Source organism: Nicrophorus vespilloides, unplaced genomic scaffold (assembly GCF_001412225.1).
Source record: "Nicrophorus vespilloides isolate i.1.1-1 unplaced genomic scaffold, Nicve_v1.0, whole genome shotgun sequence".
NCBI classification, from domain to species: domain Eukaryota; kingdom Metazoa; phylum Arthropoda; class Insecta; order Coleoptera; family Silphidae; genus Nicrophorus; species Nicrophorus vespilloides.
Window position 1 is genome coordinate 3,227 of NW_017099526.1, and position 16,968 is coordinate 20,194.

A 16,968-nucleotide genomic window follows, 5' to 3' on the forward strand; every position below is an offset into this window, starting at 1 on the left:
GGGGAAATAAATTGCGGCTTCCCCTAACATCCAACCACCCACACACACAACATAGATACAATCAGAGAATATATATGTATATGTACGTGTATATTCGCACGAACGAGAAAAAGAAATGAGGAAATTATACAAGAGCAATTGAAAATTGAACAAAACGATATCCATCAGAGTAACATGAACTAACCTGATTTAAAAAATTCATTTAAAGCCCCAGTTTTTATTTTTTATATTATATTTTTTTCTGAATTTTTTCTGTTACATTTGTATTTACCATATAGATCATTTTGTGTATAATTTAGAGGAATAATGTGGAGCTAAATATGTATATTTATTGTTTCAATTTTGTTTAACTTAAAACTTCCTCAATATCGAACGATTCTGAAATAAATTGAAAACGTATTTCACGCTCTTCATAGTAAATTTCACGAAATACCTTGTGGTTTAAAGTTCGCAGCAATGTTTCCATTACGGAACGACATATTAATGGGTTTTTCTTTGTGTTTGAAAACAGGATACGGAAGCGTGTCGCCCAGGACGTCTTGGGGCAAACTGGTGACCATAATTTACGCTCTCGTCGGCATTCCGCTGATGCTGGTATACCTCACGACTACCGGGGACGTCCTGGCCAGGAGCTTCCGGAGGCTTTACGGGAAATTATGCGGCAGCCCGCAGAAGCCCCAATGTCCCTGCAATACGAGGGTTCGCGTCCCGGTCACCCTCTGCTTAGTGATGGTCCTGGCCTACATCTGTTCCGGGGCGTTGCTCTTCCATCGCCTGGAAAACTGGAGCCTTCTCGAAGGAAGCTATTTCTGTTTCACGTCACTAGGTTAGTAGTAGTAGTAGTCGACTGATATACGGCCGGTCCTCAAACAAACTTCTCGGAATTCCAAGTTGAAACCCTGATATATTTGCATCTGCAACTCTAAAACTACCAAAATATATTACATTATTCAAGTCGAGTAATTAAAATAATGATTGAGTTTATTGTGCAGGTACAATAGGTTTTGGAGATCTTTTACCGGGGCAACAAACCGAAGAGATTTCGCTATGTGCTTGCTCCGCCTATATCCTGACCGGTATGGCTTTGGTGGCGATGTGCTTCAGTCTAGTGCAAGATGAGGTTTTGGGATTGCTACGATTGGTGGGAGCCTCGTGCTCTCGCAGCGATTCCTTCAGAGACGAAGAGAACGTCCCGGCGGTTTCCTGACAAAGGCCCAAAACCGAAGGAGCCGCTCCCATCAAGACTCCTCCGGTCATCAAGAAACTACCCCCAGTGCTGCACCACAACAGTTTACCGCGCAAAAGCAATTTCCAAAGGAACGCTCCGACTCGAAGATCGGCAGGTATGTATTACAAACATCAATATATCAGCAAATTAATTAATCTAATTTCATTAGTTTTAGGTGCTGAACCATTGATAGAATACTTCGTACCGCGCAGCGTCAGCGAATTCGACTTGTCCATGGCGTGCGACGTGCAGAACATGTTACCACTAACTGTGAGGGTCCCGAGGAAACCGGCGCCGAAGCCGAGGGAGAAGATGGTCACGTTCGAAGACGAGATGAGCGAAGCTAAAGGAAGAAACCAGGAGCTTCAGGACGTGTTCATGTGACAGCAGGGATAGCAGTCGGACAAGGACCTCGTCGGGGAGGTCAAGAAGGAGCTGCGCAAGAACTTCAAGCTGTGCGAGGAACTGAAGAAGTGCGAGGAGGATTGCTCATGCAACGCGGAGGCCGACTGCGATATCTGCAAAGTCATCGATTTCACCATGAAGAAAGAGAAGTTGTAAAAAAAAATATATAATATAAATTAATTAATTACTTAACAAAATAAGACAAACTCTGTACATAAAGGCATTCCGAAGAAGCATAACCATTAACCGATAATTACTATCTAAAAATATACTAGTCGAATAGCTTATATATATATATAATACCATTATACTTATACATATAGTTAGCATAACTTCCTTAACTCTTAAGTGTACAAAAGATATGAATTAATATTATATACATGCAAACGTATTACGAAATAAAATAACCTTGTATTCCTAAGAGAAGATTACGTTCCACGATTATATCAAGTTGGAAAATCGTTAAGTTTTTTTTTTTGTATTTATTGTATTAATATTAAGGAAACCAATGAAACATTCTAAAATATGATTTATTCTTAAAATAGACTCTTTGTATTTACATAAAAAACAAACAACTTATATAATAATAACCGTTTTTTTTCTTCTTAATCTTAAACGACGTTTATAAATATAAAAAAATAATAAGAAACATCAAGAAGACGAGTGCGCTTTTGCGAAAGTCACAGCCGTCGCTATAGTCGGAAACATTATGTACGAACTCTCCTTGTCCTGATACTTATCACAGGTTTTGATCATCTCGTACACCGGACCTGAAAACGACAAAACAATGAATACCTAAAGATCAAACGCCTAAGAATCGTCCTCACCTGAACATCCCACCATAAAGACTTCGATGCCGGTCTTCCTCAGCGCGTCCACAACGATCTTCATCTGTTCAACGCCAGCTGGATCGATGTAGGTCAGAGCGGTGCAGTCGAGGATTAAATATTTTATCGCCAGCAGAGAGTTTCCTTCTTCCCTCCCGTTGGCAACGACGTCGTTCTCATCTCCGTTCCTCTTCTTTGCCGCCTTCGGCGCTTTGGAATTGTAGCCGACGGCTTTGAAAACCGTCCCTTTGAACGACGTCTTTGTTGAGAAATTCAAGCTGCCGCAGTACCTCAAGATTTTCATTCCGGGAATCTCGGTTACCTGCGAAACAACAAACATCAATCAGCCAAACCAAAGCATCATTAACAAACTAACAAAGAAGAAAATAAACGCTTTCCGCTTACCGCTTGATATCTCTTAATATCCAGATAGAAATCGGTCCCTGAGAGATTTCCCAGGATTGAGCTCTGAGAGTGCTGACCCTTGTAGAAGAGCAAAACTATGGACAGGATAATACTGGAAGCCAAACCCATGGTGATGGAAAACACCGCAGTCACCAAGAACGTGAACAACCAGATGATCCCATCCCATTTATCCATGCGGAAGTAAACTGGTAGTTTTTCGCACTGCTTCAGCATCCCTTTCAAAGCCACCACAATGATACTGGCTAAAACGCTCTGAAATTAATACACGAAAATCAATTGATCATCTCAACTCTATAAATTACTCACCCGCGGTAGGAATTGGAATAAAGGTCCCACCCACACGAGGATGATCAAGATGAAGAGGCAAGAAACGACCGAAGCCAACTGACTTGTACCACCCACAGTCTGCTGGATCATAGATCTGGATAGGGAAGCGGCGACCGGCATCGCTCCAGAAAAACTACCACCAATATTCGCGCAACCCTAAACAACAAAACCGTTAAATCAACAAACCCATTTTCCTCATCATAATAACAATCCAAATTACCAAAGCAAACAACTCCTGATTGGCATTGACGTCGTACTGCAGCTTCTGCGCGAATATCAGGGCCATCGAAATGGTGATTGCATAAGACACAATGGTGATGATCACTGCATCGCTGATGATGCTCGGAATCAATTCGAAACGAGGTATCGTCATATTTGGTAAACTGCAATTCACCAAAATGTAATTTCTTCCTTCATCAATATACAATATATGACGATGATATATAGTTTTCTTAAACTCAATAAGAAAAACTTACATAATCTTACCCTGTCGGTATTTCACCAATAACTGTCACGTTGTAATTACTTTTAAAGTCCATCAAATAAGAAGTGGCAGTTCCCAAAACAACAGCGACCAATTCAATGGGAAACGGAACTTTCGTCCTCGTCGCTAATCTTGGCTAAAAACAACACAATTTTATAATTGATTGATACAAAATCCAATTAATTTACCTTCAAAATCTCGTTGTTTATAATGCTCAGGACGATCACTACGAAAGATATGAGTACGGCATTGTTGTTGCAGTTTGGCAGTTCCATGACGGCATCGTATATAGTCTGAAAAAGTTTGCAATTTGTTGGTGAAAATTGATGGTTATTGGGTGGCGGTAAGTTACGAGTAGCATGGAGAATAGTCCTTGCCTCTTCGTCACGGAAATACCGAGAAGATCTTTGAGTTGTGAAGACACCACGTGGAAGGCGCAGGCACAGGTGAATCCACTGACGAGAACGTCTGAAAGGAGATTTGCGATCACTCCCAATCGAAACACGTACATCACGAACTAGAAAATTTAAGTCAATTAAAATGTGTATAAACCTAATGTAAACGTATATAAATCTATTGAAAACTATATAAACCCAATAAAAATAATGTGAAAGTAAATAAAATGACTGTAAAATATAAGGAAAATTACATAAATCTACTGAAAAACAGATAAATCTAATGAAAAAGTATATAAACTTAATGTAAAACTACATAAATCTAATGAGAAAATATATAAATTTAATGAAAAATACCTGTAAAATTGCAACGCAGAATGTGACGGTAACTGCGACCTCAGTCTTAGTGTATATAGAGTCTGTGGCCATCATAGTGTGATTGGCAGAGGCAGAAATGAGGTCCTCTTCGTCGGGAATTCCGTAACTATTGACAACCTTCCCAGTCATCAAGCACACGATGGCAAAAGTACCTACAAAACGCAACAATCCGATTACATTAAACATTCCGAATTCCTTTAAAAGACTTCAAATTACCTATGGATACGTGCCTTGATGTACCGAAGACGAAGTATATCAAAACGGGAAAGAAGGCCATGTACAGTCCGGTAATGGCAGGAACGTTTCCGAGCAATCCATATGCCATACCCTTAAAAACAAATGCAGTATTTAAAACAAAATCAATTAGAAATATAAACAGAAACTATGATTAAAAACGTAATTAATATTCAAGACTATATACAAAATTTAACAGAAATAAGATTTAACTGTAATTAAAGTATAAATTGTTAAGTAAAGTTGAGTTACCTGAGGTATATGCATGATGGCTACAGTGATTCCACTCAAAATATCATATGAAATATTCTTTTTCCATTCGTATTTTGGTAGCCACTCGAGGACCGGGATCAATGAGTATAAAATGGTTAGAGGATTGCATTTTAATGATTTCCTGAGTTTTCCTTTCACTAACAACAAAAAAAGAAGAAATTTAATATTAAAGCAAAAAAAAAACAATAATTTTCAATTTGTTATATAACAAATAAAAAAATTAAATCAAAATAAATAAGTTTACCGTCGAGTTTTGGTTTTTCATAAGCTCCATCTTCATTCAAATTATCATAGTCGTAACGGTTGGTCCCGATTTCATAAGTGCTGCTTAATTTTTGGCTCTCCTCGAAACTGAAAAAGAAAAACAATAGAAGTTAGAAAAATCAATGCACGAATTGAATAATTTAAGTTAAAAAAATATTAATATTTTACGAACTTTTCATTCGGATCATCAGCAAATTTAATCCACAAATAACCAGACATCTTATTTTAAAAAAATCGTTAAAAACTTATTGACTTATGTCAAATTGTTTAATATGACAGTAAATAATATAAATCAAAGTTGGCTTCAATTTTATTTGTCAAGTTATTCTACTTTTTAAACAAAGATATAAAACAAATAACTATATAATCCTAATTTTCATAACCATGCGATTTATTATTACAGGATAATTCATTTATTTACTTTCTTATCTTATCTAAGTCTAGTTTCATTAATTATATAAAGGGAATTCGAATTTTGCAACTATCATGTAAATATTGTAAGATTATCTGGAATATGTTCATAATTGTATAAGATTTTTTTTATTGAAACAAACATGTAACTGATTAATATTGAAATAAAATCAAATATTATCAAATACTTATTAAAAACATTTATATTTATTGCTTAATTATTACTTAAAATAATTATTTACACTTTAAGTTCATAAATATTGCAACTGCGAGAAAATTTACTGAAAATGTTAAATAAATTGTAAACAAATATATCAACATGAAAAAGTTCGTTAATATTTTCAAATAACTAATAAATTATATTTAATACTCCAAAAAAATCAGATTTTGCTAATATCTTGCAACAAAAAGAATTCATAAAATTTATATTAATCTCTACTTATTGATGATTAATTTGAACAATTTACTATACAATAATGAAAAATTTTATATAAATTTATTACAATTACTTGTGTAATCATTATCAGAAATATGGGATTCAAAATATTTTTCAAATTGACTAAGAATTTGCAATAACAAAAATTCTATTAATAAATTGAATATTGAATATTTGATTAGGTTTAACTCTGATAAATTTATTATTTGAATTAAAGTAAAATTATTAAAAACATTATAAAAAAAAAATTGTTAAAATTTATTGATTCTTCTATTTCAATAAATATATTTATAAATTTGATTATTTACTATAAATTTGAATTTTCAGTAAGTGTATACACAAATTGTTAAGATTTTTTGAAGAAAATGTGAAATTTTCAAGATGTTGACTGTATGCAACCAAATATACTTTTTTCAGTATCATCAATGGATCAATTATGTTTACGCGATCTCCGAAAGGCTATCATCTTTCACAAAACAGTTTCCATGCAAAATCGGTATAGAATTCACGACATTGAGCAACAATTGCTCCGATAACAGCAATTTCCGATAAACAAAAAAAGTAATAGATTTTAATCAACGTTATCACGAAACGTCGATCGGGATTCGTCTCCAAAGACTTTAAAAGCGATAACCTTTGCACACAAGTTTTCTAAACGATTACAATTGTTTTTCTTAAAGAGTTTAACACCAAAAGAAAAAGGAACAAATTTAATTATTGTTATTGTTACCTTCTGTATTTTAAATACTTCTCATCGGGATTCGTCTGCGAAAGGAGCGCAAGTTTCTCGTTAAGATTAGCCATGGTTTGAAGACTCTGAAGACTTAACCACTTTCTCCTTCTTCTGCGAACAGCTGACTGGAGAGGCTGTTTACGTGCGTTATCGCACAGCCAACTTATTATTCTTTTGACAAACCGCGCGCAAATGCAAAAATCCCGTGCAAAGTCGAAGATGTGAACGTTATCAGGAGGAAACAGCTGGACCACGTGCTAACAGCACTTGCGGAGCGGGAAATACTGGATTTTTATTAACGAAACGTTATCTAAACCGAGCATTTCCATCAACGCGATAACAGCGATTTCGTGCGGCGATAAGCCGGAAAAATAATATGCAGATACGCACGAATCAATCGGGGGGAGATTACGCAACTCGCAGGAATTCCTATAATTGCACATCGTTCGCGGAAATTAAGCGCTAAATTTTTTACCTGCTCAAGTCTATTGTTTCCTTCTTCTCGTTGGTATCGATGGTTTCTGGCTTCATGTTTCCTTCTTCTTCACTTAGTCCTCGTTTTTGCTAAACTTTTTTTTTCTCTCTCCTTCAAATCACAAAAGGCATATTCGCTAAGTTTCACGACTGGTAACCACTTGATTGACCTTTCCTGCACGGCGATAACACCCAGAAATAGGCGATGATCGACGTTCGCTCGGCGAAATCTGGAAAATAATGAGACGCCGAAAACATCAATCCAAAGCTTTTATCCCAATTAATACTAATGGTATGGATGAGACGGCTGCGACTAATGCGAGCATTCATTGATTTCAGATCAGAGTGGGAGAGGTGTATTGTTAGGATCACTTTATCAATTGATATTATCACTACTACTTTTCATTTTTTTTTCAGCGAACACAAGAAACCAACTGTCCAGCGCGACGTTTCAGGGACTACTGACTGAACTACCTGTCTCAAGAATGGACGTCGAGGGCTGAAGCGAAAGAGCGTTGCCCTCTTTGCCTTTTCGCAAAAACGAAGGACAAAAGACGAAGGAACGGCACTTTTTTTTTCAACGTTCGTTTCTTTTTTTTATTTGTTTCGACCATTTGAGAATTACGTTTTTAATAGGAAGCAATTAGATGTAATTAAGCTTAATTGAAACGCACCCGACGACGTTGGAACGCAAATGCATCTACTAGAATTTTCGTTTTCAAAATAACCTATTGATTATTCCTCCTATCAACAGCAATTTTCAGTTAAGTGTAACGCAACTGGGACATCCTCATTAATGAATTAACATCGTTCTCAATGGAATTCCATTCATCATTATTTCGAATTGAAACATCAATACGTCTTCAATTCAAATTATATTTGACAATATTTAACTTTAAAGTAAACAAAAATCTATAAATTCTATACATAATTCTAGTTTATTTGATTACATTCTCTACAAATTCAAATTTCTATTTTATTTTGTTCTTCTATTAATCCGGTTTTAAACAGTCGAAGCATTTTATATTTGAAATAGAAAATCAATTCAATTATAGAAGATATAAGGCTACAATTTTCAAGTAATTTGGTTTATTGATTTTACAGGTAATTCCAATTTATTGGGTAAACAACTTGATAATAACGAAAAAACCAATGCGGTTTGAAGCAAACGCTATTAATAACTTTGTAGTAAATATTACTTTTTTCTCAATAAATACAACATTTACGCATCAAAATAGAAAGAAAATGATAGAAAAACTGTAATAATATCAATAATTAATTGAGTCTTCAATTTTCAGAGTATAAAAGTTTATATTTGTTTAACTAATTCAAATTGTTGTTCTTTCTTATACATTTTTTTTCATTTCATTTAATACCAAATGAATTATAAAGAAGAAACATAACTTTCGATTTATATTAAATTATTTTATCGTCTAGAATTTGAATTTCTTTAAAAATTTCGTCACAATTAATGTTGTTTTACAAGTTTGTTGTAGAACGTTCTTTTGGAATTCTCCAAGAATTCTAATTAAAAATAATGAAAAATATGAAACTTACATGGTTAAAACTTTTCAGTTTCAATATTTTCATATAAAACTTACAAATTTGAAGATTTTCTGTGTGATTTTTTTTTAATTGGATTTCTCCAACAATTGTAAAACTCAACAAATTGAATATGATGAATGATATAAAACTTTAACAAAAAAAAGTTAATTAGATATTTTATCAAACTACATTTGAATATTTTGATGTAAAACTGAGATATTTAAAGCTTGTTTGTGAGACGTTGTTTTTATGGAATTTTCCAACAATTGATTGCAATGAATATTTTAATGCAAAACTTACATGTTTGAAGCTCGAATGTAAAACTTTTTTTCAGGAGAATTCTCTACAACAATTGTAAAATTTAACAAATCAATCGCGATTAAACATCGAATCGGAGTGTGATAATCGCATTTGTCTAATTGAAATAATCGAGTGGCTTTAACTCTCGTTCACCGCATTTTTTAGCTGCTCGTTATCAACGTAATCGAATGTAACGTGCCGTATCGACAATTATCATCCAACAATGTGTACACAATTATCACATGGTTGTTCCGTTTTTTTCTTTTTAGAAAAATTGTTTAAACAATTATCTATGTATTTTCACGCTCAATTGAAGTTGCATAACAATTGTTAATTAAGTAAGCACTTGTAAACAATTGAAATCTAAGCTTTACCATTAACCCGTAACTACTAGAGATGGGTCATAGTGACCCACCTGAAATTTGTTTTCATTCATTAATTGTGGGGATTTAGTGCACTTATCAGTAGGATCAAAGCAGTCGTAATGAGAGGTACTTATTTTATTGTATTTCGGGTCAAAATGACCCATAGGTAGTACATATGTTTAATTGATGCATAAGTAGTTACTTCGAAGAATTTGAAGCATTTTCATGTATTTTTTATGAAAAGCCAATTGAATTAATAATTTAAAAGAAATTTCTGAGAACAACAAAAATAATTTAACAATTTAATTAAAAAATATAACTTATAAAGACTATAGCTAATACATTTTTAGTATTTTAACCAAAATTTAATTGATAATTACAAAACTTTAATTTATAAGAAATATTGAAGAACAGAAATAAGTATTGATTTTGTGATAAAAATTCTAAAAAAGAAATGCAATTGAAATCTGTGTCATGGTACAAACATATATTAATAAAAAAAATAGTTGCAACAATCTTGATGATCTTGGTGAGATAAAGAAACGCGATTAAGAAAAAAAATGTAACGATTATCAGATCGTATCTGAATAATCAAGATTTGTCCTCAATTTACACGATATTCATAACACACATAATTAAAAAACAAACAAACAGGAAGAACTTTAGATTCATTACATAATCAAACTCTGAAACATTGTCGGAAATTTACATTACGCATTTAACATACGTATTTGACTTATTTAATCATTTGATATTCAAAAAATATATAGATAAAAATGTAATAAAACTGGATTTTTTTTCAATTTTGTTTAAAACATAAAATATGCATTGTAATTTTTTGGTAAAAACGTAAAGCATTGTTCGCATAAACTATTTTAAAATGGACGGAATTCGTCAAAGCCTTCAAATGAAAAATAAAAATACGGTGTAATTTGCACAAACAAAAAATTACGCTTTACGCAAATTATTTGCAAAATTCTAAAGTATGCGCTAATTATTAGCAATGTTCGAGCATAAATTAGTTCGACTTTGAGAAAGACTCTATGGAATATTTTTAATAAAATTTAAATTATTAAACAGTAATTTACATTTTTTAAACTGTATTTTTTAGAAGCTTTTAATTCTCTACATGTTTTAAATTATATAAGGAAATAAATTTAATTAAACATATTCATTATAACTATTGTCATTAGATAAATATTTAGTAGTGTGTACGCAACTTTATATAATTTAGAGAAAAATTAAAGTTTATGTAAGTTTTTACGTATTGCCTTGATCTTTCTCTTGGCTATAATCATTCGTTCATAGTTGTATCAATAAAACAGCTATACCTCGAATAGTGCGGGTAATTGGTTAAGCGGACCAATTAAAATGTAGTAAATTTTTTATATTGAATCCGGACTGATTCAAGCCGCATTATTAAAGGTATTGCTATATCTTCAAATATATATTTTTATATTAATAAAGTTTAATTTCGTTTATTAAATTACAACTTTATTACATAAAACGAAGTAATTTTGGTATAATTGAGTTGTCTCTCAGGGCCAAGGTTATTCAATATTCGTGTGTATTATTATCATCAAGGTCTGCGGTTAATATTACGTCTTTATATACACAAATAATTGATTAAGACCATTATATATTTTTTAGTATTGATCATTATGTAAAGGTTAGAAAACTATGTACAATTATAACGCAAATGTATTATTTAATAGTATACAACAGTGTCTTTTTGTAACGAGATTGTGATGAGTTGGGTGCTTTGAACCGGAGGACTTTGAGCCACATTATCAACGAAAGTCCTTTTTTTAACGACTCGGATTCGATGAACTGAAGGAGGAGAGTATTGCGTGTCTACAGGACCAGAAGTGATTTCCTACTGTCTCCTTTGTTTTTTTTTCAGTTCACCTTCGAGTTAATTGCAGCCGGTAGGAAGAATCGCCGCTGCGGAAAAATTATATAATCCATCGAAGTCCTCGACGATTCTTCTAGTTACTTTTGTTCCTTGTCTTTGACCGTGGATCTGAATGATTCATTTTTTACTATTATACAAATAGTATTGAACTACCACCAATATTACAATGAAATATTCATTATCTATTGATTTTCTTTCAGGAATGTAATCAATTTTGGTCTTTCTGTACTGAAAACGTGTTGAAAATCGTTATACGAAACTGGATGTTTTCACAGCGTCCTTGGAATAGTTCATGTTTTGTTAACTCGGGTCAAATAAGTTTGCTGTAGTTTTACGTTTATAAATATAGCAATACCTCACATAGTGCGGTTTCAATCAGTACAAATTCTGGTTTGAAAATGTCAAAACGAACTAAATTTCAATTCAGCAAAATAAATTGTAAAGGTTTTTTTGTGACAAGTCTCTCGATTAGTCGATGTTTCAAACAGTGCGGGATATTGACGGAACTATGTGAGGTATGTAAACGCGAAGTTAAGAGACAAAATATCTGAAGAATTTGTTGAATTTTTGTTTGTAAATATAAATGAATAACAAAAGTAAATACAGATAGTAATAATACCTTTAATTCTGTAATGAAATTATATAAAAAAAAAATGTAAATTTTATACGATTTAGTCATTCTGTAATGAAAGGAAGTTAAAGATCTTTAAAAACTTGCAATTTTCTCTACGTCTTTCACATAATCAATTGACTCAGATCAAATAATCTTACTGTAGTTTTACGAAACAAAATGAGTACTTTATGTAATATATATGAATGAAAAACTGCGTAGTTAAAAACCGAATATGTGAGAAATTTACTAACAAAAATGTATTGATTTTTGAATAAAAAAAAAATGATTATTGGTAATTACATTGTTACCTGTAATTCTGTAATGAAATTATATAAAAAGTCCTTAAAATACCATTTTTGTATGGTTTAATCATTCTGTAATGAAATAAAGTTGAGGATGTTTAAGAATTTGTCCTTAAAATCCTTTAAAAATAGTTATTTTCACTACATCTTTCAACCAGTTAACTTGCCAATTTTACTTTGAAGAAGTAACAATTTATATAAAATTGAATATTTTTTTACGAAATTAAAGTAAATTGTTAAAAAAATGTGTTCGAATTCATGAATCAGCTGATTTCAATTTATAAATTTGCATAAATGAATATTCATGATCGCTTTAAACGTAAATAGACGTAAATATACGTGTTAAACGAAACATTTTTTTTCGCATTTAAATTCCGCGAAAATCGACGCGTAACATTTGCTAATTGCACTTGTAAACAAAGGTTTCTTGCATATTAATTTCATAAGCAAGGTGAAAATGTCTTTTTACAACTCATGTTGTAACTAACTACTTCATTTCGGTCAAACGCGTAGATTACTCATTGAGTAAACAACACACACATTCAGTTCATTAGATAATCGATGTACGAGTACATTAGTTCCCCTAGTTACGTTCGTTTACAATCGAAACTAAACAAATTACAGTTGAAATTAATCAAACTTCAATTTCGAGTATTTGCATAACGATCCCTGTTAGTAATTCATTGAAATGATGATTCGTAAACCGAAATTTTCCATCAATCTAATTCAATAATATTATATAATTTCATAAAAAAAACACATACTTTAAATAAGATTTTGTAGTTCTTTAATACAACAAAGTGTAGTTATCTTTTTAAGAAAATAGGACTATTTTAAACCAAATTAATCAAGAATTGACTTTATAAAGGAAAAAAAAACAAAGAATTTATTTTTATTTTGCTCAATGAAAATTTAGTTTTTAGTGTTTTAAAACTTTCGAACCGGAAAAATTGACAAGTTAACTGGTTCAAAGATGTGATGAAAATAACTATTTTTTGAGGATTTTAAGGACAAATTCTTAACCATCTTCAACTTTCTTTCATTAGAGAATGACTAAATCATAAAAAATGGTATTTTAAGGTGTTTCTGTATCAAATTTAAAAAAATAGCAATGTTATAATATTTTGTTTTAAACAAACAAACAATTATTTTTTAATTACGTATTGGCACAATTAGCATTATTTTATGCACAATTAAGAGATAATATATCTTTACTGATGGATTATCTATGTGTATTATGGGTATAATTGCAATTATTTGCATAATACTTTTTGCAAAGTTCGCTTATTATTTGTCATTTTCTTGAATCTTTGTTATTTTAACAATTTTTATAGGTATATTTTCTTTAACTTTCATTAAATTGTTGCAAAAGTTCATCAAATATTAATAAATGTATAAAAGTTCATTAAATTTAAAGATTAAAAAAAAACTAAAGTAATTAAAAAAAAAACTTTAGCAAAGTTATTTATTTGAACTAATTATTGAACTAAACATAGATTTTTTATTTAAATTATACAACTTTCATTCATTTAATTTGGTAAAATTAAAACTTTATTTAGTCTGACAACTCAATTTATCTAACTTCATATTATAATGCTGCGTCTGCACTACGCGTGATATGAGTCACAAATATAAGACACGTAACGCATTGTCATCGAATTCCAACATAATTCCCATTTAACTCTCTCTAACAAATCGATTAAATACTTACGATATTAACAAAAGCATACAAAGCATAAAATATTTGAACTTTAATAAATATTATGTGATAATCTTTGTATTTTGTATAAATAATTATTGCTTAATAGATTTCATCAATTCATCAAATCAGCAATGTTATTCACCCTTGAGAATTTCTTCATTAAATTTTATCTCATAATTTTGCAATTTCAACAAATTTTATTGAATCTAAATAGGTGACAAAAATATATATTTAATACTTTGGTCGATAGCCCAAATTAAGTCCTAAATTTGTAACTAAATAATGTATTTATTACTAACTTCAACGAATATATTTTTATATTAAGTTAAGTATGATTCTCGTACAATTAAAGTCATCTTTGCAATGAAATTTAACCTTGACACAGTATTACATAACCTCCATAAGTATTTTTTTTGCAAACGCTTTAGAATCTGAGTCAGCTATCGATATATCACCTAAACCGTAGACTTGTGGCATTTCTTTTTTTTTTAATAGGCATTCTCGTGACGACATTGGAAGTATTTACAACCGAAGTTCAAAGTCGCCGGTGAATGCCAGGAAGGAAAACGTCGGAGAAATGGAAATCGGCTTACGTTTCGTAACAAATCATTTGCATTGAATCAATTCAGGAAATTTACATTATCTATGAAAGGCGAATTGAACGAAAGATAGAAAAAAAACAGTGCTTTTATTTGATTAATTAAAGAAAATAATAAAGCGTGTAAAATTGGTTAGACTTAAGCTAATTGTAAGTAAGTAAGTAAATAATTAAGACGTACAATTTTCATGTGATTTTTTTTGGTTTGTAATATTTATTTTGATGGTGAATGGATCCAAATTTTTGATTCTGTGTGAGTGTGTGAAAGGCTTTTGGCACGGTTTCGAAATTATTGGACATGTGAGCAGAGACCTCAGCTTCGTTTGGATGTACGGTTTATAATTAGACCGTGGACGGTTTTAGTGCTTGCGTTTGTTGCGGATTCGCGGAAAACACTGAGGCCGATCGATTTTCGAACGGTTTCCGAGCGTGTTTGAGCGTTTCGCACGCACGCGTACTCTGCACAGGACGTAACGTTTCCTTTCCATTTTACTCCTTTTTTTTGTTGTTCGTGTCCGACCGCTTATCGGAGAGAGACTAACTCTGATTAGCAGCAAACATCCACCATGCCCATGGATTGGATTACCAAGATTCTGCACGAATTGATTGATTGGTCTCTAGTCTGGGGATTTCGTGCGAATCTATTTGGTTTGACGGATTGACAGGGAATCGCTTTACATGGATCGTACATCTATCAATTAGTCACAGTAAACACAAGTGTAGTTATCAAACTCATTTAACAGAAATTTAGCTTAATAACATTTTGTTAGTTAAGTTTTTTAATGTTGCGTACGCACTATTCTTGACATGAGATTTATGTCTCATGTCACGAATTGACAACTATTATTGATACATGACGAACTGTCATTGGATTCCGACAATATTTTCCTTCTAGTCACTGGAAACACTCAATTATTGGAAACTTTAGTTAGTAATTTTTATTTAATTAAATTTGTAAAGCTGCGTCCGCACTATTTGTGATATGAAACATTAATGACAACTATTGGATTTCGACAATATTTTCCTTCTAGTCACTGGAAACACTCATTTAGTGGAAATTTTAGTTAGTAATTAGTGGTAATTTTTACTTAGTTAAATTTGTAAAGCGGCGTCCGCACTATTCGTGATATGAAACATAAATGACACCTATTATTGACACATGACGAACTGTAATTGTATTCCGACAATATTTTCATTTTAGTCACTGTAAACACCCATTTACTGGAAATTTTAGCTAGTAATTTTTACTTAATTAAATTTGCAAAGCTGCGTCTGCACTAAATAACAACTATTATTGACACATGGCGAATTGTCATTGGATTCTGACAATATTTTGCTTCTAGTCACTGGAAACACTCATTTAGTGGAAATTTTAGTTAGTAATTTTTAATTAGTTAAATTTGTAAAGCTACGTCCGCACTATTCGTGATATAAAACAAAAATGACAACTATTATTGACACATGGCGAACTGTCATTGGATTCTGATAATATTTTCCTTCTAGTCACTGGAAACACTCATTTAGTGGAAATTTTAGTTAGTAATTTTTACTTAGTTAAATTTGTAATGTTGCGTATGCACTATTCGTGACATGAAACATAAATGACAACTATCATTGACACATGACGAACTGTCATTGGATTCCGACAATATTTTTATTCTAATCACTGGAAACACTCATTTAATGGAAATTTTAGGTAGTAATTTTTAATTAGTTAAATTTGTAAAGCTACGTCCGCACTATTCGTGACATGAAACATAAATGACAACTATTATTGACACATGACGAACTGTCATTGTATTCCGACAATATTTTCATTTTAGTCACTGTAAACACCCATTTACTGAAAATTTTAGCTATTGATTTTTACTTAATTAAATTTGCAAAGCTGCGTCTGCACCACGCACTATTCGTGATATGAAACATAAATGACAACTATTATTGACACATGGCGAACTGTCATTGGATTCGACAATATTTTCCTTCTAGTCACTGGAAACACTCATTTATGGAAATTTTAGTTAGTAATTTTTACTTAGTTAAATTTGTAAAGCTGCGTCGCACTATTCGTGATATGAAACATAAATGACAACTATTATTGACACATGGCGAACTGTCATTGGATTCGACAATATTTTTCTTCTAGTCACTGGAAACACTATTTATTGGAAATTTTATTAGTAATTTTTACTTAGTTAAATTTGTAAAGCTGCGTCCGCACTATTCGTGATATGAAACATAAATGACAACTATTATTGACACATGGCGAACTGTCATTGGATTCCGACAATATTTTCTTCTAGTCACTGGAAACACTCAATTTATTGGAAATT

At 31.8% G+C, this 16,968-nt stretch overlaps 2 protein-coding genes across 6 annotated transcripts; one reads left to right on the forward strand and one right to left on the reverse strand.

The window, feature by feature from the left end:
- Nucleotides 1-452: 452 nt before the first annotated feature.
- Nucleotides 453-2,050, forward strand: LOC108564660 (potassium channel subfamily K member 18-like). The gene is made up of 3 exons (XM_017923743.1): nt 453-826; nt 993-1,343; nt 1,398-2,050. Exons 1-2 carry the CDS (start codon nt 457-459, stop codon nt 1,205-1,207), a joined length of 585 nt encoding a protein of 194 aa, XP_017779232.1. The 5' UTR covers nt 453-456; the 3' UTR covers nt 1,208-1,343; nt 1,398-2,050.
- A 177-nt stretch (nt 2,051-2,227) lies between these two features.
- On the reverse strand, nt 2,228-15,056 carry LOC108564661 (sulfate transporter-like; the record flags this gene model as incomplete). 5 transcript variants are annotated; one of them, XM_017923746.1, is given in 14 exon segments in its annotated part: nt 2,228-2,403; nt 2,461-2,782; nt 2,866-3,138; nt 3,193-3,369; nt 3,434-3,596; nt 3,700-3,833; nt 3,886-3,990; nt 4,050-4,214; nt 4,450-4,622; nt 4,687-4,798; nt 4,957-5,114; nt 5,222-5,328; nt 7,297-7,525; nt 14,948-15,056. In XM_017923746.1, coding segments are annotated over 13 exon segments (2,064 nt in total). In that variant the 5' UTR covers nt 7,353-7,525; nt 14,948-15,056.
- Between the last annotated feature and the right edge of the window lie 1,912 nt (nt 15,057-16,968).